Source organism: Lathyrus oleraceus, chromosome 6, assembly GCF_024323335.1.
Source record: "Lathyrus oleraceus cultivar Zhongwan6 chromosome 6, CAAS_Psat_ZW6_1.0, whole genome shotgun sequence".
NCBI classification, from domain to species: Eukaryota; Viridiplantae; Streptophyta; class Magnoliopsida; order Fabales; family Fabaceae; genus Lathyrus; species Lathyrus oleraceus.
The window spans coordinates 31,752,804-31,777,447 of NC_066584.1; the positions used below are offsets into that span (position 1 = coordinate 31,752,804).

Genomic DNA, 24,644 nt, shown 5'->3' on the forward strand with positions numbered 1-24,644 from the left:
ATTTTATTGAGATTAAAATATATTTAACCTAAAAAATAAAAATACTCAATTTAAGGAGAAAAAAACAGGTAATTTGCCCCCACACAATAAAACAGATAATTTGCTTTTCATCTTTAAACTTTTCTTTCCTACTAATGAAAAGCTGAGTACAATTCTAAATTTATGGATATATAGGACATCAAAGGTACAGACAAATTTATAAATACAGATATTTCTAAGAGCTCCAAACAGAAACTTTATTTTCAAAGCTTCTGAATAACCCTGAGCTTTGCACTTCGACTTCGGCGGTTCAATTCCTCCTCTTCTTCTGATGGTGTGATTGGTCTTTTTGTGAGAACTATACCATTTGATCCATGCATTACTTGTTTTACCCACGCTTCTTTTTCTTTGATTCCATCAATCATCTTCCTCAGATCACTATTGCCGCTTTCCCCTTCGCCCATGTCTTCATTCCCTTTAATTATATTAAGAAATGTTTGCTTCACAATTCTGTCCTCCAAACTGTGAAAGGATATGACGGCGAGCCTGCCTCCAGGTGCAAGGCAGTCAAAACAAGAATAGAGGGAATCCTCAAGAGTCTTCAGTTCATCATTGACCGCGATTCTCAATGCTTGAAATACTCGGGTTGCTGTCTTTATCCAACCTTGCCTTCCACCTGTTGTTGCAGTGGAATCGAAATGTAGTTCGATCAGAAATGGCATATGCATGATAAATGAGGCTTAGTCCTAGAAAAAAAATAGAGCTGCAATAGAGAGTTGGAGAAGGACAGCCTACCTTTCATTGCAGGAGTCACGCGCTTAATAAGATCCAGCAAGTCGGTAGTGGAATGTAATCCACCTTCTAAACGGGCTTGAACAATTTTCTTCTGCAGAGTGCGCCAATTACTTTCTTCCCCATAATCCCTTAGGATACGGCCCACTTCAGTATCTGGCCACGAGTTTAGTATGTCTTCTGCTTTAAGGCTTGCCTGTCATAGGCCTGTCCATCAGTTTAATAGGAAACAAAAATCACTCCGCGGTAAACAGGCTAACAAATATGATTCCGCATAAAAGTATATTGCAATGATGCGTAAAAGGAAATAGGCATGTTTCATTAGCCATAAAGATTGAACTTGAAGAAAGCCATCCACAGAAACTCCCAGCATAGCTTAGAATTTAAATACATACACAAGTCAGGCCGTATATCCACAAAAAAGGTATTAGACAAACAGCAATACAGGTAAGGGGTTGGAGTTGGACCATCCAGATTAACGAAATTCAACACTAAACATTCACATGATAGCATCACTTTTCAGTTTTCACTGCTACAAATCGATGAGCAAATTGCACCCATTCTACAAGTAAACACTTTACAATCATACCAATTCTTTCTCCAAAGAGCATAAATTTTACATTGAACTCTGAAATGCATTAAACTATACCTGAGGATCCATACGCATATCAAGGGGTCCATCACAAAGCACACTGAATCCTCTTTGAGGATCATCCACCTGAACAATAAGAAAACATCACTTCATCAAGATACAGCGAAAGATTCAAAACACTCTACCACTATTCCAGCACCATAAGATTAGACATAACCATGATTTTCAATCACATTCTACAACCACAAAACTTAGCAATTCAATACATCTTCAAACAACAAACATAACCGCAATTTAAAACCGTGAATTTGTCACAACACAAGAAAGCAATCAATGTATCATACGTAAAGTCGGAAAATGTACCTGCATCGATGACATTCCGAGGTCCATCAAGATGCCATCAATAGACGCAACCCCCAAGTGTTCCTCGCCTGTTCCTCTAAGCACAGACTTAATGCGCCTAAAATTCCTTAACATGGTAAACACTTTCACACTAGACCCGCTATCGTCCAAAACTGAACTGATCCGCGATTGAGCTACGTCACTTGCCACAGGATCCACATCAATCCCAACAAAATACTTCAATTCTGGATGTCCTTTAATCACCTATTCCATCATTCATTCATTCAATATCAATATACATACAAATAGAAAGTAGTAACTTGCAAAGAAATTGGATACTAACATTGGTGGAGTGGCCAGCGGCGCCAAGAGTGCAATCAACGAAAGAGGTTAAGGAGCAATTTGAGAAGACATCCAAGACTTCGGAAAGCATAACGGGAATATGAAGATGAGAATTGTTGTTATAAAGCTCAATGATTGTGTCCTTGTCGAGTTCTTTATCGGAACGAGTTCGTCTCTTTTCCTTGGCAAGTGCTGCTTGTGTCTTCTTCTTTGTGACTCTCGTAGCGATGTTGCTGTTGCTGCTTAGGGTTCTGAGATTTGAAGCAGAGAGAAGAAAGGAATTGGTGTGGTGAATGAGTTTAGGCTTGGATAATGATAACAGTGACGATATCTTTGAAACCGTTGTCATTTTTTTCTTCTTCTTTTGCTTCAGACCTAACTCGCTGTGAGGTAGTAAGGTCACAAGGAGTGTTTCATAGACGAGGATTTTTTTTACCATGCCATTCCATTATACCCATTAATTACTTAAATATTTACGTATGCATTTTCGTAATAATTTAAAATATATTTTATGTATTACACTCAAAAGTCATTATTACAAATTTATTATAATGTAGATGCATATCCTTTTATGGAAATGCATCTCTGTAATCTATCAGAACAAAATATCATATGTTATGTTTTGTTTGTGTGTATTCAGATGAAGATTTAAGTATTATGTACCATGTTATGTGACGAGATGTAAACCATACAATCGATATGCAAAAAATAAAGTATATAAATTCAGATGGTCCAAAAATGTCATATATAAATAAAGTCGAAAACGACGATAAAGTAACATGAGATGAAAATAAAATACAATCCATAATGAATCCAAACTACAACTAACACTACAACAAACAAGACCTTAGACAGCGCTTTTTTTAGTCTTAGACAGCGCTTTAAAACGCTGTCTAAACCTCCGCTGCTAAAGGTTTAGACAGCGCTTTTTTAAATCTTAAAAGCGCTGTCTAAGCCCCCCCCTAGACAGCGCTTTGGCCAAAAGCGCTTTATAAGACCCTCTTATTTTAAATTTTTTAGGTATACCTTAGACAACGCTTTTGAAAAGCGTTGTCTAAGCCCCACCCCTTAGACAGCGCTTTGGCCAAAAGCGCTTTCTAAGACCCTCCTATTTTAATTTTTTAGGTATACCTTAGACAACGCTTTTCAAAAAGCGCTGTCTAAGCCCCCCCCCCTTAGACAGCGCTTTTGCCTAAAGCGCTTTCTAATCCCCCCTTAGACAGCGCTTTTTACAAAAGCGCTGTCTAAGGTAAACGAAATTTTTTGAAGCTTTTGTTTTAAACCACATTTTTTCCAGGTTTATAAACCAGAATTTCTACCTGTTTTCAACCAGATTTTGACAGACAATTATCACATTTTATATATGCCATTTTGGCCTTTTTTCTACCAATTTTTGGCTAACAAATATATATATATATACCAATTCAAACCAATTTTGCCTTAAATGTATCAAAATATATACAAATTTATGTACACATTTACAAGTCATTACATATACTACAAATGTACACATTAATTACACAAATTTATGAACAAACATTGAGCTCTAACATGAATTGACATCACTCCTCTTTGATTTCGTCCACTTGATCCTTTGTATAAAATGCACACTTGAATTCCTCAAAGTACTACATAATAATATAACATATTTTGAATTAATTCCAACTATTTAATTATATGAGATATGTGTAAATATAAAAATAACTCATAAGTTAGAAATACATACATCGGTGGGAATCTTTAATTGGCCCAAAGCAAGAGTATCTCGCATAAACCTCAACATGAAATACCCGCAATCTATTTGATTACGTTGTTGAGGACACTACATATGAAAAAAAAAATATGGATTATAAATCCTAAGTTTTATCAAGTGTCATCACTAATATAATAAAAAACGTGGTAATTAAAAATATACCGCCACTTTAATCCATGTAATGGAGTTGGCGCCCCTCCTTGAGGTTTGGATAACTCGTTGGGCCCGAAAAGCTTGTAGGACGCTAATAAAATAAAAATGAAGCAATTAGAACAATTCACATAAACTAAGAAAATTTTTGAACATTCTCACTTACGTGTCAATTAGGACCTTCATATCCGGGTATGTTGTCCAATCATTTCCTAACGAGTCAAGATAATACACAATTTCTCGGATAGGATTGATTGCGAGCAACAACCAATGTCCACTGTAATGATTAGGCAAATGTTAGATGGTAACTTGGAAAATAATTATAATAGATGAATTTAGAATGAAATGCTAACCCGGTATTAAACGGTATAAAAAACAACTTCTCCGCATCTTTATTGTCCATGAGGATCCGAAGAACGTACTCCGTCACGGTATCCGGTCTATTTAAGATTAAAACTAAGTTGACGGTCGCGGGTGCTAAGAATCCGAATGACACGTCCAAACCATTGGGGCGCATCAATTTGTCATACAAAAACCTAATATAAAAACATCATTAACACCTCTTTTGAAACATAAAGTAAACCGGATTAACATAAAGTAAACATCATTAACATAAGTTGTTTAATTAATAAAACAAAGTAGACCGGATTTACCTAATATATGTATTGACAACGTTGACGCCGATTTCTTCATGACTAAAAACTTGCATGAAGTCTTCATTACCAATCATTTGGTCGTAATCAAAGCCGAAAATCCCTACCTCCATATGTAGGGTCCGAACACCTCCGGTCGGTATATCGGTCATCTCTAGAAATGTCCTGAGGCACGACCTATATTTGGTGGTAGTTTTTTTCCTAGCTACGGTCTTCTTAGCACCAGAACTTTTTACCCGTGCGGAGGCGTTGCTAACCTCCTTTTTTTGTTGTGCGGAGGCATTGCTAACCTCATTTTCTTGAAGCTACATGTCATATAAATAGTTAGATCAAATTAAGAATGTAACAACTTCCATGAATATATGTCATATAATTGTATATTACCTCTTTTCTTGAAACCGTGGACTCGGTATGCCGTGGAATCGCATTATCTTTTGATTTGGATTTTGTGGGAGTCTATTTAACATAACCAAGGAAAATATGTAAGTAAAATTTTAAGCATAAATTTTAAACTTTGAATATACACATTAAAGTTAACATAAGTTTTAAGCATACCTCATATCCTACGCATATGAGGTTTGTCGGCCATGCAACAAACGAACCTACTGCTTCGTGCACCGTTGTTGCATCCGAATCATCGCTAGGATATGGTAATGCTGCATTCGGCTCAACTGCAATATCAACTGATACCTTCAAACATCCAGCAGGGAGCTCTCTAGTGTGGAGTAATACTCCGCTAACGTTATGCACTTTTCCCTTGCCAACCATCCGATAGTATGGTGACGACAAATACAGCTGACAATGGGAAATGCCCTAAAACCAATAATAACAAGAAATCGTTAATGTGTATATATGTCAAATACATAATTTAAGCAAATAGTTCAATTTAAGACAATTATATGTAATTACCTCTGGAATGTTCGGCTGAAAGGTACAGTTGATACTGTTTTTGTCCGAAGCATCTCTGTATACTGTTGAGGCGCTAGCCTCTCTTTCTCTCCTCAATGCATCAAGCTCAGCTTGCATGGCTTCCAATCTTGCATGAAGCTCCCGATTACTAGGAGCCTTTCCTTTTTTAATACTCAGGGAGGTCGGAGTGACTCCAAATCCCTTACCCCTCACCCGACCAGAATACTCAGGGACATCTAATGCCCGACTAAGTATGCCCTTAGTATCATCGGGAGATAAAGACTGAGATAGCTCCTCCTGAAAAATCAGATGAATACCGTATACTTGTCAAATATTTGTGTATAAAAATGTTATTCAATTAATGAAAAAATGTTATACTTACACATTTCTGGTATACGTGTAAAACTTCTTCTTGAGGAACTCCAGATTTGCCCACACGGGCTTCCTTCCACAAAACATGTGCAGGAAGAGATGTTTCTGAACTTTCCTCCTTCTGCAGCTACACATTAAGTCATACAATTTGATCAGATAAAACTAATATATGATGAACAAATTTGTTATCGCAATTTATAAATACTTACCATGGATTGTTCTAAGCGTCCATATCCGACACGTCCTTTTCGGTACGGATATGCGGGACTTGATGCTCTTTCCCGATTTGTAGCACTTATTCTTTGAAAAACCGGGTCTTGTCTTTTGGATTTGAAAGCTTCCCATTTTTCAGCCGATATCAAACTTTCATATTTTTTAGGAAGCTCCACATCCACAAAATTACCATCCGCATCCTTAAGGAACTTGGATGATAAAAATGTCCGAAACCCTCTTAGAAGCTTTCCGACCAATTTCATACAAAAACCTCTTCTTTCTTCTTCGATGTTAAAACATCGCTAAGAAAAACATACAGATTGATAGTTAGTATCGGTAATTGAAAAAACATAATTGATACCGTATAATTAAGGGCCAAATGATTGTACCTTTATCTCACTCCAAATTTTTTCTTTGGACTCATTCAGCTCTTTGTTTCTCCAATCATCACATGTAATGGGAATTTCATTCCTTACTAGTGCACCGATAAAACTAGTTAAGGTATGCCCATTAGGTTCTATAAGCTGTCCCTGGTTGTTCCAATAGACATCTAGTATGATGCCTCGAGATCTTCCTTGGACCACCCTTCTCATTACTGTGATGCCTCTTCGAATTTCTTCTTCCGCGGATACTTTTTTACTAACTTCCTCATGTTGGTCATCAGCCATGTCTAACCTGTAATAAACCAAGGAAACCATCAAATATCAAATATAACTTATAATCAAAGCAATTGAAAACAAAAAAAATAAAGAAATCATGCATTATCAGATATAACTTATAATCAAAGCAATTGAAAACAAAAATATAATGAAATCATGCATTATCACATATAACTTATAATCAAAACAATTGAAAAAGAAAAAATAAAGAAACCATGGATAATTTACCCAAGTCACTAACATCTCTTTCTTTTCTTTGTTGGAATATTAATCACTTGTTTCTTAGCAATGCGTACGGATGAATTGATCCAAATTCCCTCATTATGATCGTTTCTTATATATGACTCATCCGGTATAAGATCCTCAACTTCATCATTTCTATTCAACTCATTCCGTCTAATGCATGACTCATTCTCAACATCAATATCACATTGATCGACACCGCTATCATCAGTCACTTTGTTAGAGAAAAGCACTATAGACCATTTTGTACTCTTCGGGTCATTCACATAGAACACTTGTTTAGCTTGAGATGCTAGAATAAAAGGTTCATCTTTGTACCTCACCCTAGTAAGATCAACTTGCAAAAATCCGGACTTATCCATTCGTATGCCACTACTATTCACCCACTTGCAACCAAAGATGGGAATCTGAAACTTCTCGTAATCAAACACCCAAATGTGCTCAATAACTCCAAAATATGACAAATTTGCATATTTGGGGTTTAAGTCCTTCATACTTGATATATGCATTGCTTCAGCTAGCACGGTGACACCACTATTTTGCATAGTACTCTTATCATCTTGTTCTTTGGTATAAAATGTGTATCCATTAATTGAATATGCGCTATGAGAAAACACATGCAAACTTGGACCATATGCCAAACATCTCAACCTTTCTGTTACCGAAGAAGGATTTGAAGAGCGCTTCAAATAAATATGATCCTTCAACCATTGTATGAAACTTTGATTGTGCTCTATAACTATCCAATTTTCATTTCTGTTCGGATTTAACCTTCGGAGTACATCCTTGTGCATTTCAACATATGGCTCAACCTCATTATTATTGTGCAGAACATACAAATGAACTTGATCCCGTTCATCCCTTGATATTGTCACAATTTTATTCCCAATTAATTTTTTACCTTCCATTTTGTCGAAAATCTGAGCTCTGGGGAGTCCAATCGATTGAACGTTAGACAAATATTCAGTACAAAACTCAACAGCTTCTTCAACAATGTATCGTTCAACAATACAACCCTCTGGTCGACTTCGGGATTTCACGTACCCTTTTAATATTTTCATATACCGTTCAGCAGGGTACATCCATCTCATATAAGCTGGTCCACACAACTGTGTCTCTTTCACAAGATGAACAACTAAATGAACCATTATGTCAAAAAAAGACGGAGGAAAATACATTTCAAGCTCACACAAGGTAATTACAATCTCTTTTTGTAGTGTTGGTAAGATCTCGGGATCGATCACCTTACTACAAATTGACCTAAAGAAAAAACACAATTTAGTTATGGCACTTCTTACTTTTTCTGGCAAAATAGAACGTATACCTATCGGTAGAAAATGTTCCATTATAACATGGCAATCATGTGTCTTCAAATTCTTCAACTTGAGGTCTTTCATAGAAACAAGTCTTCTGATATCAGATGAGTATCCTTCTGGAACCTTAACTTCACTCAGAGACTTACACAATTTTTTTTTCTCCTTTCTAGATAAAGTAAAAGCAGCAGGTGGTAGATATGTTCGTCTTCCTTTCTTCACGGGTGCTAATTCAGTTCTCATTCCCATTTTTAACATGTCCTCCCTTGCTTTAAGGCCATCCTTAGACTTGCCTTTTATATTGAGTAATGTACCGATAACACTTTCAAATACGTTTTTTTCAATATGCATAACATCGAGAAAATGTCTCACGTACAAAGACTTCCAATATGGCAATTCAAAAAATATCGACCTTTTCTTCCACCCACCTTTCACAATCTTATGTGCAAAAGGCTTGCCAAACTCAGTACGCACATCTTTCACCTTTTCAAAAACTTGTTCACCTGACAATGCGGGTGGAGCTCTACGATGTTCGGTGTCTCCATTGAATGCTTTTCTCCACCCACGGTAGTGATGTTTAGAATGTAAGAATCTACGATGACCGAGAAACACATTCTTCTGGCAAAGTTCCAATCGAATCGTATCGGTTCCGTCTTCACAAACAGGACACGCACGTTGACCTTTAATGCTATACCCAGATAGATTCCCGTATGCTGGAAAATCATTAATTGTGCCAAACAACATCACCCTCAAATTGAAACTTTCTTTCCTATATCCATCATAAACCTCCACACCGTTCTCCCACAAAATCTTTAAATCTTCGATCAGAGGTGTCAAGTATACATCTATGTCATTCCCTGGTTGTTTAGGCCCAGAGATTAACATAGATAACATCATGTACTTACGCTTCATACATAGCCACAGAGGTAGGTTATAAATCATAAGAATCACAGGTCATGTGTTATGTGAGATACTTTGAAGACCATGTGGGTTCATTCCATCAGTAGATAATGCCAATCGAAGGTTTCTTGCTTCTGATCCAAACTCGGGATAATCATTATCAATCTTCGACCACTGTGGTGAATCAGCCGGATGCCGATACTTTCCATCAATAATTCTTTCATCTGCATGCCAAGTAAGATGTCTTGCATCGGTTTCACTACGAAACATGCGCCTAAATCTCGGAATTATCGGAAAATACCATAAGACTTTTGCGGGAGATAATCTTTTCTTATATCGAGACAAACCGCATTTAGGGCACTCAGTTAACATTGCATATTCGTTACGAAACAAAATGCAATCGTTAGGACAAGCATGTATCTTATCATAGCTCATGCCAATAGAGCACAACATTTTTTTTGCCTCATAGGTTCGATTAGGAAGAACATTATCATCCGGTAGCATTTCTCTCATAAGGGCCAACAACTCTGTGAAACTTTTATCCGACCATCCATTGCCCGCCTTTAAGTTGTACAACTTTAATACCGCAGAAAGTCTTGAGAATTTAGTGCAACCTTTGTACAACGGTTTCTCTGCATCGCTTACCATCCTCTCAAACATTTCAGGACAATCATGAAGATCTTCTTCCAGTGCTTCTACAATCTCTTCAACTCGATCACAATCGTATGTTTTCGTGTCTTTGTCGTATGAAGCATAGGTCGTATTACTTTTTCCACTCGATTCAACATTCTCGTTAATTTTCTCACCATGAAATATCCAACACTGATAACTTTGATCAATTCCATGCCTCAGCAAATGCGATTTCAATCCATGTGCGTCAACCTTACCAATATAACAACAACGCAAGCAAGGACAATGCATTCGTCTGGGGTTTTCAGCGTGTTGAACAGCATACTTAACGAATTCCGCAACCCCACTCTCGTACTCTTTGGTCATTCGATCGGCACAGATCCATGTTTTATCCATGGTTTTCCTACTTATTAAAGTAAACAATTAATCCAGACGAAAATACATAACTAAGGTAGTATCTTTGAATATCCTAACAATTATAAAGTTCAATTCATTTTAAACTTCAAAAACCTATACATAACCAATGTTAATATAAACTTCAATAACGTATCCGATACGCCAATATACCAACTTTAATTACCTCATCACTTTCATTTTTTATATTACAAGAATCAAACTTTTTCTATTACAATATACCTATAACTATACCTATAACTATATTAGAGTTCGTTCAATCATTTTATGGGAGAAATCTTGTTCCTTTAGAATGAAAGTGAGATGAACAACACTTTCACAGTTAAAAAGAAAAAAAACTACCTATTCAATCTTCAAGTATAATCACTAAGGAAACATGAAGTTTGAACAATATTGAACATCTAAATCCAAGCCTAGTCATGACAGCCCCAACATGCAATGCATTTCAAAATTCATCATGCATACCAAGCAAGTATAAAGAAAATCAAATTGCATACACATATACATACACAATTCAATATACATACATACACAAACTAACAACTCCCAAATCACCAACTATCATTAAACATTGCATTTGTAACACCAGCAACTAACCGATTAGCATAGCATTTTCAACAAACAGTTAACCATAATAAAATTAGAATTAATTCAATTAACATCAACATTCAAAATCAATAAACCAACCATATTCCATAGTAGTTTCAATGAACATTCAAATTGATTTCAAAGCATCATTAACTTTAGCATATCATTGCAACGTCCATCAACACAATAATGATTTCTAACTTCCATACTAACCTCAACTAACATGATCAATGGACTTGTAACTCATGTCACCTCTAATTGCTAACAGCTTATTAACTAACATTTTTCATAACACATTTTCCTAACTGTTTTGACTACTAATCTAACTCTCCTAACACAATTAGTTACCTAACAATTTATTAACACAATTGCATACTAGTTTAACAGCTCTAACATCATTTGCTAATAATCATCCAATTCCATAACAATTATAATAATCACTAACAAGTTAGCATACTAACTCAATCACTAAAATGCAATAACAATTCAAACAATCCTAACTCAAGCAATCTATAATTATCACACTAACTGTTACAACAGTCCTAAAACTTCAATTAACATTCACCAAAATCCATTTAACATCCTAACTAGTATTCACCTGTCACCAAACTTTGTAGCTTGTTGTTGTAAATTTTGGGAATATCGGCACGGTTGAGATTGTTGAGATGAGGAGTGCGGTGGCGGAAACGGTGGAGGTTCGGAGGTGAGAGGCGAGTGCGGCGGCGGAAACGGTGGAGGTTCGGAGGTGAGAGGCGAGTGCGGCGGTCGATTGTTTGGGTGACGGCGGAGGGACCCTCGAAGGCGGAAAATAGGGTTTTCGGAAGTTGAAGGAAGAGAAAGTAAAGGTGATATGGGGATGTCGTGTTTTGGAGTGTCTGCGTGATGTTGTGTGAGTTGAGAAAAAGGTTATGGCTGATGGAGATTGAGGGGAAGAGGAAATGGCGGAAGTTTGTGAGGTGAGTGAAGAAGAGGGAAAACAAAAAGACCTGAGAACGAAAATAGAAGTCTGAAATTTTATTTTAATTAGACCTTAGACAGCGCTTTTGTGGAAAGCGCTTTCTAAGGTATGCCTTAGACAACGCTTTCCAAAAGCGCTTTCTAAGCCCCCCCTTAGACAGCGCTTTTGGTTTTAATTTTTTTTTTTAATTTAAAGACTTTAGACAACGCTTTATCAAAAGCGCTGACTAAGGTCTATATTTAAAAGCGCTTTCTAAAAGCGCTGTCTAAGGGGGGGTCTTAGACAGCGCTTTTAGAAAGCGCTGTCTAAGACCCCCCCTTAGACAGCGCTTTCATTATTTTCTTGGAACATTTTCCGTGTTTTATTTTAATTTTAACCTTAGACAACGCTTTCTTTTAAAAGCGCTGTCTAAGATGCACTGTTAAAAGTCATTTTTGGCGTAGTGTAATATATATTATTGCACTATTGTGTATGTCGGACTACATCTCATTTGTCTCTTGGGATCCTCGGCCATCAATCGTCCCGCCCTCTAGCGTTGTTTCTGATACTTCAATGACCTTCGTGCCTCCGTCATAATGGCATTTATGATCTGCCTCACATCAAACCCATCAGGGAAGATACATCTGTCAATGCATGCATGTGTAATCTCCATTATGCGACGACATCTAGGCAAGACATCCTTAGCATGATCTAACTGTGATTGCTTTACCTTTAGTATCTCCTAATGAGCTGACCTAGATGGATCTCCTGGAGGAGCTTGCACCATATACAGATGTGACACCCTAAAGAACCACCTAATGTACTCGTCGACGTAGCTTTGGTCGCTCTTAACTATGGTATTATGTGCCTCCTATAGTACCAGATGACACTCATAATCATCAAACATGCCATCCATCGGTTTACGTGTCAAATCAAGAAGAGCAGATACAGTAAGGTTTTTGCGAATAGTTTGAATGTAGTCGAAGTATCGCATCACATGCTCGATCATTAGTGTGATTCTGCATGTGACATGCTTCGTCTTCCACCTACAACCATTTGATAACTTCGAGTACAAATAGACCAAACAAGCGGCTTCCTATTTGTACTTATGGATTCGCTTGAAAATATCAAAGTATCGTAGGTAGACGACATCTGTATAAGTGACACTCTTGTCCATAAAAATTGCAGTGTCAACCAAATATAGCAGGTATGCTCTGATAACATACGCTTTATGGAGCTTCACTTGCTCGTCATCACCTCTAGCCTCATCACCTCTCTAGAGCTTCTATGTATATAGCAGGTATGCTCTCATAACATACACTTTATGGAGCTCCACTTGATCGTCATCACCTCTAGCCTCATCACCTCTCTAGAGCTTCTATGTATATACATTTTTCAAGAATTCAAACTTATCATGAGCCCCTCTGGTCCTATACATCTCTACCATTGCATTCGCTGGGTCAACTCCCAGAAAGTCTACCATTATCTCAAGTGTCTCGTCTTTGTTAATCCTTCCATTGATCTAGAAGTTTCCCCTGATCGGAAGATGTAGAAAACATGACACATCGTCGAGTTTGATAGACATCTTACCCAACGGGAGATGAAATGACAAAGTCTCAGAGTGTCATCTCTCCACGAATGCATTAAGCATCATGTGGTTGACCGTAATATAATTTGTAGGTGTTTAATTGGCTGCATTATATGGTAAAACACTAGATGGTTACTAATGTCTTGACTGATGTCATGACATGTAGATGTGACTACATTGTAGTTACTGCAGGACTAGCTAACACAGGTTTTATTGAATGTCAAACTGGATGCTGTGACATTCATACCTGTCAACAGATACTAAGGAATAGAACAGCAGGAGTTCTGCTAGAACTTAGTATTTATTTCCAGTCTGGGTATCAAGGAAAGACCAGACCTGGCATAAGGCCTACTGACTGAATGTCAAACTGGATGTTATGACTTTCATCATTGACAGCAGCTGCTGAAGATTAGACAGAGTGGTGGTCTGCTATACTTCAGCATGTAACTTAGTTTGTTCTTCAAAAGAATAACAGAACTAACTTAAGGCCAATTGTGTAAATGTTAAGTTGGACACTTTGACATTTATTAATGTAAGCTTTCACTGTAGTATGGTCATTTTGATCATGTACAGGTCAGCAAAATTGTACAGTCTGTTTTCTGGAAAAACAGACTCAGCATATGGACCTTGATGTCAAGCTGAATGTCGTGACATTCATGCCTGACAGCATATGCTATATTGTAGGTTGTTCAGTTTTCTGTTTCAGCTTTTTCTCAGGCTATTCTTCAGGAAGTCAACAGCTTAGAGAAAAACCAGGAAATCAACAACCAATCTACATTCAATGAACCTAACAAATAGCCTATTTGTTAGTAACCTAAATGTTGAATTTATGGGAACTTGTGTGACCTTAAATTCAGGAGAATACAGGTGCAAAAGCCCAGGATACTGCAATATAAAAGGAAGGCGTTCCTTCATTCAGTTTCAGGGATTTTGAGGCGTGAAGATTTTGTGTGTCCATCATACTTCACTGCTGTATTTTTGTGAGTCTAGTATTAGACATATCTTGTAAGCCAAGCCATTATCACGTTGATGATTGTTGTGGCATAGGGTGTTCATTGAGTTGTAAGTGTTGTGTCGCTCAAAGCTTTTAAGCGTGAGTGCTGTGTATCTTGATTTAAGCTGTGAAGCATAATCAAGAGTTGTTTTTGAAGTGTGACTTCAAAGTGTCTTTAATATCACTGAGGTGATTGAGGGGGAGTGAGTAGGAACTCTGATCTTAGTGTAAGATTGAAATTGCATTGGGTAGGGATTAAGTGATAAGTTGTAAACGGGTGAGTTTAGCTTTGAATTGATACTACTAATAGTGGATTTCCTCCCTGGCTTGGTAGCCCCCAGACGTAGGTCATGTTGGACTGAACTGGGTGAACAATTACTTGTGTTATTTACAGCACTTACTGTTAAGTTCTGCATAATCCCTGTCTGTGCAGAATTGGATGTCATAACAACCAGTGTGACATCCAAAGTCTGATAACTAGAATTTCAATTGGTATCAGAGCAGGCACCCTGCCTGTGAATTTCTGGGTGAGATCTAGGGAAGTTACTTTCTAGTACCATGGACAAGGAGTTAGGACACTCAAACAGACCACCCATGTTGGATGGCTCTAATTATGATGACTGGAAGCCTCGTATGATAGCCTTCTTAAGGTCTCTAGACAGCAAAGTCTGGAGAGCTGTCAACAAAGGATGGGAACATCCAATGAGGACAGGTGAAGATGGAGTCAGTGTGCAGATTCCTGAAGAAGAGTGGGACAAGGAGCAAGAGGCATTAGCTCTTGGAAATTCCAAGGCCTTGAATGCATTGTTCAATGGAATCAGCAAGAACATCTTCAGGCTGGTACACCACTGTGAACTAGCTAAGGAAGTTTGGGATACCCTCAAAGTAACACACGAAGGTACTTCCAAGGTGAAGATGTCCAAACTTCAGATGCTGACCACCAAGTTTGAAAATCTGAGGATGAAAGAGGATGGGACTATTCATGACTTTCACATGAATATTCTTGAAATTGCAAACACCTCTGGTGGACTAGGTGAGAAAATGGCTGAAGAGAAACTTGTAAGAAAGATTCTCAGGTCCTTGCCTAAGAGATTTGCTATGAAGGTCACAGCCATAGAGGAGGCGCAGGACATCTGCAACATGAAGGTGGATGAACTCATTGGTTCCCTCCAAACCTTTGAAATGGGCCTAGGTGAGTATGCTGAGAAGAAGAACAAAAGCATAGCTCTTGTATCTAATGCTGAAGAGGAGTCAGAAGCAGGATATACTGGTGGTGATGAAAGTATATCAGAAGCCTTAGCCATGCTTGGGAGGCAGTTTAACAAGTTTGTGAAGAAAATTGATCAAAGAGGTAGACCTAATGTCAAGAACATCCCGTCTGACATTAAGAAAAGATCAACTTCTGATGAGAAGTTCAACCATGGCAAAGGAATCCAGTGTCATGGTTGTGAAGGGTATGGACACGTCAGAGCTGAATGCCCTACTTACCTCAAATTGCAAAATAAGGGGCTAGCTATCACTTGGTCTGAAGGAGATTCTGAAAGTGAATCTGAAGGAGAATCTGCCAAACATGTCACTGCACTAACCAGTGTTTGTGCCTCTGATGATGACTCAAGTGGAGATGAACTGTCCTTTGAAGAACTTGCTGCAGCCTATAAGAAGCTGTGTTCCACCAGTGCAGAAGTGCGTGCACAAGGAGAAAAGCAGAAGAAACTCATCACGGAACTGGAAGATGAGAGACAAAAGCAACTGTCTGTCATAGAGGGTCTAAATGGTGAAATAGCCCTGCTGACCTCCAAGCTGAACCAGATGACCAAATCCATCAGAATGATGAATAAGGGAACTGACACCTTGGAAGAGATTCTAAAGGTGGGACAGCAGTCTAGAACCAAATCTGGCCTAGGATTTGGGAAAAGATCCTCAACTGAACACAAACGCCCAAAGGCTAAAGTTCAGAAGTACCAGCGGAAGTCAAAGCCAATGTCTCAACATCGAGGAACTAGGATGAATGATCATCAGAAGAGGAAATACCAGGATTGGAAGTGTCACCACTGTGGTAGGCTTGGTCATATAAAAGCCTTCTGCTACTGGATTCATGGTTTTCCTAACCAAGCCTCGCATGTCAGACATAAGCACAAAACACATAAGCGATGTGTTCCCATTAAGAAGCAACAATGGTATGCTAGGATAGCACACACTGCTCTAAGGGCTTCTTCCAGAGAAGACTGGTACTTTGATAGTGGATGCTCAAGACATATGACTGGTATGGAAAATCTACTGGTAGATATTCAACCTCACACTACCAGCTTTGTGACCTTTGGTGATGGTGCCAAAGGAAAAATAAGAGGTGTGGGCAAACTGGACTGTTCTGGAGTGCCAAAACTGAACAATGTGCTGTTAGTAAGAGGACTAACTGCAAACCTCATCAGCATAAGTCAGCTGTGTGATCAAGGTTTTCATGTTCAGTTTACTAAGGAGCTGTGCATTGTGACAAATGGTGACAATCAGGAAGTTATGAGAGGAACCAGGTCCAAAGACAACTGCTACCTGTGGGAACCTGAACTCTCTAACTTTTCCACAACATGCTCCTCAGCCAAGGAAGAACAGGAGGTGAAGCTGTGGCATAGAAGACTTGGACATCTCCACTTACGGGGAATGAAGAAGATCATATCCAAGGAAGCAGTCAGAGGAATTCCAAAGCTCCTGATTGATGAAGGAAGAGTCTGTGGAGAATGTCAGGTGGGCAAGCAAACCAAGATGTCACACCCGAAGCTGGGACATTCCACAACCTCCAGAGTTCTGGAACTGTTGCACATGGACCTAATGGGACCTATGCAGGTTGAAAGTCTTGGTGGGAAGAAGTATGCTTACGTGGTGGTTGATGACCATTCCAGATACACGTGGATAAGCTTCATCAGAGAGAAGTCAGATACATTTGATATCTTCAAAGATCTGTGCATAAGACTTCAAAGGGAAAAGGACAGTTGTGTGGTCCGGATTAGAAGTGATCATGGTACGGAGTTCAAGAATTCCAAGTTTGATGAGTTTTGCTCGTCTGAAGGAATAAGCCATGAGTTCTCCTCTCCTATAACTCCTCAGCAGAATGGAATAGTTGAAAGAAAAAATAGAACTATTCAAGAATCTGCCAGAGCAATGATTCATGCAAAGAAGCTCCCCATGCACTTTTGGGCTGAAGCAATGAATACCGCGTGCTATGTTCACAACAGAGTCACCTTGAGAAAAGGAACCTCCTCCACTCTGTATGAAATATGGAAGGGCAGAAAACCCACTGTGAAGTACTTTCATATCTTTGGAAGTAAATGCTACATTCTCACAGATCGTGAACAGAGAAGGAAGCTAGATCCCAAAAGTGATGAAGGTATATTTCTGGGATACACCACTAACAGCAGAGCCTACAGAGTGTTCAACTACAGGACCAATGTCCTGATGGAATCCATAAATGTCATTGTGGACGATAAAGAGGAAGGAACCGATGTCATGGAGGATGTTGAAACATTCCTTGACAGCTCAACTGACAGTCCAGTCAAGTCTGAAGAAGTACAGGAACCTCCTCCTGAATGTGAGGTAGATGCAACCACCAAAGTGCCATCTATCAGAATTCAGAAAGACCACCCTAAGGATCTTATCATAGGAGATCCCACCAGTGGTGTAACTACCAGGTCAAGAGGAATAAACTCAAATTCCTGCTTTATATCCAAGGTTGAACCAAAGAATGTGAAGGAAGCCCTGACTGATGAATACTGGATCACTGCCATGCAAGAGGAACTTGAGCAGTTCAAAAGGAATGAAGTCTGGGAGCTAGTTCCAAGACCTGAAGGGACCAACATCATTGGTACCAAGTGGATCTACAAAAACAAATCTGATGAGAAAGGAGTAATTACTAGGAATAAAGCAAGACTAGTAGCTCAAGGATACACTCAAGTAGAAGGGGTAGATTTTGATGAGACATTTGCTCTTGTTGCTAGACTTGAGTCCATCAGATTGCTGTTGGGGGTAGCATGCATCCTGAAGTTTAAGCTATTCCAAATGGATGTGAAGAGTGCATTCTTGAATGGCTACCTGAATGAAGAAGTCTATGTGGAACAACCTAAAGGGTTCTGTGATCCTAACCAACCTGAGCATGTATACAAGTTGAGGAAAGCCTTGTATGGGTTGAAACAAGCACCTAGAGCATGGTATGAAAGGTTAACCGAATTTCTGACCTCAAATGGATACAGAAAGGGTGGCATAGATAAAACCTTGTTTGTGAAGGATGAAGAAGGCAAAATCGTGATAGCTCAAATCTATGTTGATGATATAGTCTTTGGTGGAATGTCAGAACAAATGGTTCAAAAATTTGTTCACCAGATGCAGTCTGAGTTTGAAATGAGTCTAGTGGGAGAACTGACCTATTTCCTTGGAATGCAAGTAAACCAAATGGAGGACTCTATGTTTCTCTCCCAAAGCAAGTATGCCAAGAACATAGTGAAGAAGTTTGGTATGGATAATGCTAGGCACAAGAGGACTCCTGCTCCCACTCATATGAAGTTAACCAAAGATGATGGAGGGCCTAGTGTTGATCAATGCCTGTATAGAAGCATGATAGGTAGCCTGCTGTACCTAACTGCAAGTAGACCTGACATTTCTTATGCAGTTGGAGTGTGTGCCAGATATCAAGCAGAGCCTAAGATGAGCCACTTGAATCAAGTCAAACGGATTCTCAAGTACATCAATGGGACATGTGACTATGGGATGCTGTACTCACATGGGTCTGAGCCTGTCCTATCTGGGTATTGTGATGCAGACTGGGCTGGGAGTGCTGATGACAGAAAAAGCACATCAGGTGGATGCTTCTTCTTAGGAGACAACCTCATATCTTGGTTCAGCAAGAAGCAGAACTGTGTCTCTCTGTCCACAGCAGAGGCTGAATACATAGCGGCTGGAAGCAGTTGTACCCAACTGGTTTGGATGAAACAGATGCTCACTAAGTACAATGTCTCTCAAAATGTCATGACATTGTTCTGTGATAATCTCAGTGCCATCAATATCTCCAAGAATCCCATCCAACACAGCAGGACCAAACATATTGACATTAGGCACCACTTCATCAGAGATCTGGTGGAAGACAAGGTGATCACTTTGGAACATGTAGCCACGGAGCTTCAACTGGCTGACATATTTACAAAGGCGCTGGATGCTACTCAGTTTGAAAATTTAAGGAGCAAACTGGGAATATGTCTCTCTGAGACCTTATAGCAACCACTGATGTTTGGGATAAATTGTTTAATATCTCTGCCTATTAAACAATTTATACTAGGCTATGATTGGTCACCAGATCATAGCTATGCTACTTGCAACAAGGGTGGATACAAGAGGGTAAGGAGACACCCTACTGTGAGAAGGCCAATGTACCTGCAGGAGTTCAAGGATGCTGTTCATGCAGGAGTGGTTCTGGATGTCAGAAACAAAATCATGGCATCTGATATGGTGGTACCTATTGTAAAGCAAAAGTGGGTGATTACTTGATCGAAGCTGTGAAGCAAGATCAAGTGGATGTTAACTTGGTTGAAACTGTGAAGTAAAACCAAGTCTGGAACTCTGTCATTGTGCTCTGGCTATGTTGTTGGCTTTGGCAACATTTTTGACAAAAAGGGGGAGTAATAACCACCACTCCACTACCCCTGACAAACAGAGTGGGTCTCTACAACAGACTCTCATGACAGATCTGAAGATTCCCTCCCCTGCAGCAGCTGTGTGTTGAAGTTTATATTTAACTTCCATTTTTGTGCTGCTTTGTGAAGTTTTTATTTAACTTCCAAGTGTGTGAGTGTGCTGCCACTCTGAGTGTATTAGCTAGTATTATTTCCTGCTAAGTGTGTGATTCCGCTGCCATGAACTCTGTTATGAGGATCAAAGTGTTTTAGCCAAAAATTTGCCAAAGGGGGAGTTTGTAGGTGTTTAATTGGCTGCATTATATGGTAAAACACTAGATGGTTACTAATGTCTTGACTGATGTCATGACATGTAGATGTGACTACATTGTAGTTACTGCAGGACTAGCTAACACAGGTTTTATTGAATGTCAAACTGGATGCTGTGACATTCATACCTGTCAACAGATACTAAGGAATAGAACAGCAGGAGTTCTGCTAGAACTTAGTATTTATTTCCAGTCTGGGTATCAAGGAAAGACCAGACCTGGCATAAGGCCTACTGACTGAATGTCAAACTGGATGTTATGACTTTCATCATTGACAGCAGCTGCTGAAGATTAGACAGAGTGGTGGTCTGCTATACTTCAGCATGTAACTTAGTTTGTTCTTCAAAAGAATAACAGAACTAACTTAAGGCCAATTGTGTAAATGTTAAGTTGGACACTTTGACATTTATTAATGTAAGCTTTCACTGTAGTATGGTCATTTTGATCATGTACAGGTCAACAAAATTGTACAGTCTGTTTTCTGGAAAAATAGACTCAGCATATGGACCTTGATGTCAAGCTGAATGTCGTGACATTCATGCCTGACAGCATATGCTATATTGTAGGTTGTTCAGTTTTCTGTTTCAGCTTTTTCTCAGGCTATTCTTCAGGAAGTCAACAGCTTAGAGAAAAACCAGGAAATCAACAACCAATCTACATTCAATGAACCTAACAAATAGCCTATTTGTTAGTAACCTAAATGTTGAATTTATGGGAACTTGTGTGACCTTAAATTCAGGAGAATACAGGTGCAAAAGCCCAGGATACTGCAATATAAAAGGAAGGCGTTCCTTCATTCAGTTTCAGGGATTTTGAGGCGTGAAGATTTTGTGTGTCCATCATACTTCACTGCTGTATTTTTGTGAGTCTAGTATTAGACATATCTTGTAAGCCAAGCCATTATCACGTTGATGATTGTTGTGGCATAGGGTGTTCATTGAGTTGTAAGTGTTGTGTCGCTCAAAGCTTTTAAGCGTGAGTGCTGTGTATCTTGATTTAAGCTGTGAAGCATAATCAAGAGTTGTTTTTGAAGTGTGACTTCAAAGTGTCTTTAATATCACTGAGGTGATTGAGGGGGAGTGAGTAGGAACTCTGATCTTAGTGTAAGATTGAAATTGCATTGGGTAGGGATTAAGTGATAAGTTGTAAACGGGTGAGTTTAGCTTTGAATTGATACTACTAATAGTGGATTTCCTCCCTGGCTTGGTAGCCCCCAGACGTAGGTCATGTTGGACTGAACTGGGTGAACAATTACTTGTGTTATTTACAGCACTTACTGTTAAGTTCTGCATAATCCCTGTCTGTGCAGAATTGGATGTCATAACAACCAGTGTGACATCCAAAGTCTGATAACTAGAATTTCATAATTGATCATGCACAAGTCCTTCATCCCAGATAAGGCCAAAGATGTTTGAAACCACTCCCCATTCGGCTGAGGCAAGCCAGTAATCTTTCGTCTGTGGTTAATAATCTCCAGCGGATCATGGTCCTGTAGAACAATAAATCAAAGTCAAAAACTTGTCAATTAAAATAAACGTAAATTAAAAGAATGAATCCAACTAAGGTTACCTCTCAGTCCCAGATATGTCTGGAAATATGGTTTGGGTACATAGGCAATAATGACAACTCTACAGGGCCTCCTCCAAATGCCTATAGCTCAACATCCTTAGTAGTCTCACCATTTGGAGGTAGCATTGGCTCAGCACCATCAACAATAAGAGGTGGCACTGGCTCAACAACATGAACAATATTAGCAGTAGGAAGTGGCACTGGCTCAGCAATATCATGTGTCGGAGGTGGAAGTGGTGCCTCTGGTACCACCAGTGACTTGGGTACCTCTGGCGTTTGAATAGGTGAAACCTAGCGCCTGCGGAAGGATGGAGGGAGTGATGAGTCGGTAGGTGAAACTTGTCTCTTACGGGAAAAAGAATATGTAGAAGCATGATGGGAAGCATGAGGCCCATAAGTAGATGACTTTGTTTGGCCATAGTGAACAGGAGCCTCTGAAACCTGACTCTTCTCCCTCTGCTGATATGCATGATGTGCAATTCTTTTGTGCCTCAGCCTATCATGTCTATCAACCATAATGTATATAAGTTAAAGTAAGTCGGACAATTGGTGCAAGCAAGCAACATTATAAAAAAAGAAAATTATTTAAAAAATGAGAAAATTATGGAGATGCATCTCCAGTTACTGTGAAACTTAAACGTCGAAAAATTCCGGAGATGCATCTCCGGAAATTTCTACAACACCTCAGGTGCATGCGTCAATGGGGGTAATTCAGACATTCAAATACAAAAAATGATCGTTTAATCATCATTTTCAGCCAATAAACATATTTTACACTATGTCTAAACTGCCATTCATGCAATTTTTACTCATTTCTTACCTTAATCATCAATTTCTACTCATTTACACAAAAACTCAAACTTTTCAAAACATCAAAAAACTTACAATTTTTCACTCTGCTTCAGTGATGAATGATGTTTCTGATGTTGATTGAATATCCTTTGAGCTTGGTTGTATCTCACATAAAAAGCATTACAAATAAGAAACAATTGAATAAAATTATAGATCAAATAATTCATGCAAAGTCAAATCAACATATTACCCAACAATATTGAAATAGGTTCATCAACACAACCTAACCTAGAGGAGTTTAGCTAATCATAATTTGAAATACAATACCAAAAACAATTAAGAATAATTTCATATTGTAAGACCCTAATTTTGACCCTAAGATCCCTCATGGCATCATGTTATTGCACAAGTGCATTGCCTCAAGGATCATAGCATGTTTGGCTCTTTAACCCTAGGGTTGAGACTTGTTTGAGTGATTTGAGATCACCAAGCATGCTTGTATTGTATGTTATTTCTTTTATTATTTTATTACTAACCAAAAGCACAAAAATATGTCACTAACTTTTTTTGTTTTGAAGCTCAAGTGATCATGTGCTCCACAATGCTCCTAGGAGGCTCATAAGCCCAATGCAATGGCTACATGAAGATGAGAAAAAGCATGAAAATGGTCCACAAAGTTCTTAATCATCATATATGTCTCTCAAGTATCTCAATTTTCCAATTTGATCAAGATAACCCAAAGGGCTTGAAGATTGTTTCCCAAGGAAACCCTAATTTCACTGTGCTTTGACTGTGCCTTGCCCATGAAGCAATCTCAACCTCTGATCAAATTTAATCAAGATAGGATCTTTCATTTATCATTTTATGCATATATGAGCCTATTTGAGGCCCCTAAATCATTTATTCATCAAGATTGGAAGTTTGACTTTGAAAAGTTGACCAGTCAAGTCATCTGACTAAGTTGAGGTTCAATGAACTATAACTTTTGATGTATTTGTCAAATGAAGATGACCCCAAACAAAAACATGTTCCTAAGAACCATATGAACAACTTTCATGTTCATCAAAAATACATTTGAAGCTTGTAGGGTCATAATTCATTTCAAAACATTATAGGTCATTTTGGCCAAAACCCTAATTTTTGGTCAACTTGCCAAGAGCATAACTTTCTCAATTTTTATGATTTTGAGGTGGGACCAAATGCATTGGAAATATTGAGATGTATAATTCAAATGTTATTTTGGACAAAATTTCATAATCCTAAATGAAATACATGTGCCATTGCAAAACATTATAGGTCATCTTTGACCTAATTCATTGAATTTGAAAAAGTACCCAATTTCAAATGCCCATAACTTAGTCACATAGAATCCTAATGATGCAAACTTTGAGTCTAAATTTACTATCTTGAAAATATCTGCAACTTTGATGTTGGATAGTTTTTCATTTGAAGCTTGTATCATGAGGTAAGAGGGGTTTGACCAAGCTTACTTTTGGTTGACTTTTTCAAAGTGATTTGAACATGTTTTACACTTGAACTTTCCAAGCCAGTTTTGATCAATTTTCACATGTCAAATGGTTTTTATGCCCATTATGACTTTTATTCCTTATTTCAAGAGCTTTCCAACCATTACTCACAATAGTCATTTGGATCTACCATTTGAGAGATTCAAATTTTTCTTCATTTATGTGTATTTTTGACATTTTATGTTAAAACTTGAGATGCAAGCCTTTCCCATTCCATGTGCATGACCACATGCTTTCCATATGAGCTTAGCAAGTCCCTTCAACCATTCATGAGCCTCTAACACGTCCATAAAGGCCCATGCATTCAAAATTGCAATTCCCATGCACATGAGCAAAGTGTGATGATCAGATGCATTTACCTATAAATAAGGGCTTCCTCTCCTTCATTTCAGAAACCATTTGGAGATCCCACAT

General features: G+C 38.5%; 2 protein-coding genes across 2 annotated transcripts; both read right to left on the bottom strand.

Annotated features, from left to right (window-relative positions):
- Positions 1 to 49: 49 nt before the first annotated feature.
- LOC127095931 (uncharacterized) lies at positions 50 to 2,483 on the bottom strand. The gene is made up of 5 exons (XM_051034566.1): positions 2,049 to 2,483; positions 1,727 to 1,969; positions 1,421 to 1,489; positions 775 to 967; positions 50 to 655 (listed from the first exon to the last, which is right to left on the bottom strand). Exons 1-5 carry the CDS (start codon positions 2,394 to 2,396, stop codon positions 243 to 245), a joined length of 1,266 nt encoding a protein of 421 aa, XP_050890523.1. The 5' UTR covers positions 2,397 to 2,483; the 3' UTR covers positions 50 to 242.
- A 133-nt stretch (positions 2,484 to 2,616) lies between these two features.
- LOC127093834 (uncharacterized) lies at positions 2,617 to 4,774 on the bottom strand. The gene is made up of 5 exons (XM_051032736.1): positions 4,604 to 4,774; positions 4,304 to 4,486; positions 4,117 to 4,227; positions 3,995 to 4,044; positions 2,617 to 2,639 (listed from the first exon to the last, which is right to left on the bottom strand). The coding sequence occupies exons 1-5, from the start codon at positions 4,753 to 4,755 to the stop codon at positions 2,617 to 2,619; spliced, it is 519 nt and encodes a 172-aa protein (XP_050888693.1). The 5' UTR covers positions 4,756 to 4,774.
- Between the last annotated feature and the right edge of the window lie 19,870 nt (positions 4,775 to 24,644).

Excerpts from the sequence above, each read along its gene's own strand:
- LOC127095931 (XM_051034566.1), bottom strand. The coding sequence starts at position 2,396 with ATGACAACGGTTTCAAAGATATCGTCACTGTTATCATTATCCAAGCCT. Across the intron at positions 1,490-1,726 it reads TCGGAATGTCATCGATGCAG|GTGGATGATCCTCAAAGAGG; the intron begins GTACATTTTCCG and ends CTTATTGTTCAG. Across the intron at positions 656-774 it reads CGTGACTCCTGCAATGAAAG|GTGGAAGGCAAGGTTGGATA; the intron begins GTAGGCTGTCCT and ends CTGCAACAACAG.
- LOC127093834 (XM_051032736.1), bottom strand. The coding sequence starts at position 4,755 with ATGACCGATATACCGACCGGAGGTGTTCGGACCCTACATATGGAGGTA. Across the intron at positions 4,228-4,303 it reads TTTATACCGTTTAATACCGG|TGGACATTGGTTGTTGCTCG; the intron begins GTTAGCATTTCA and ends TAATCATTACAG. Across the intron at positions 2,640-3,994 it reads TATCCAAACCTCAAGGAGGG|ATTACAGAGATGCATTTCCA; the intron begins GCGCCAACTCCA and ends TTGTTCTGATAG.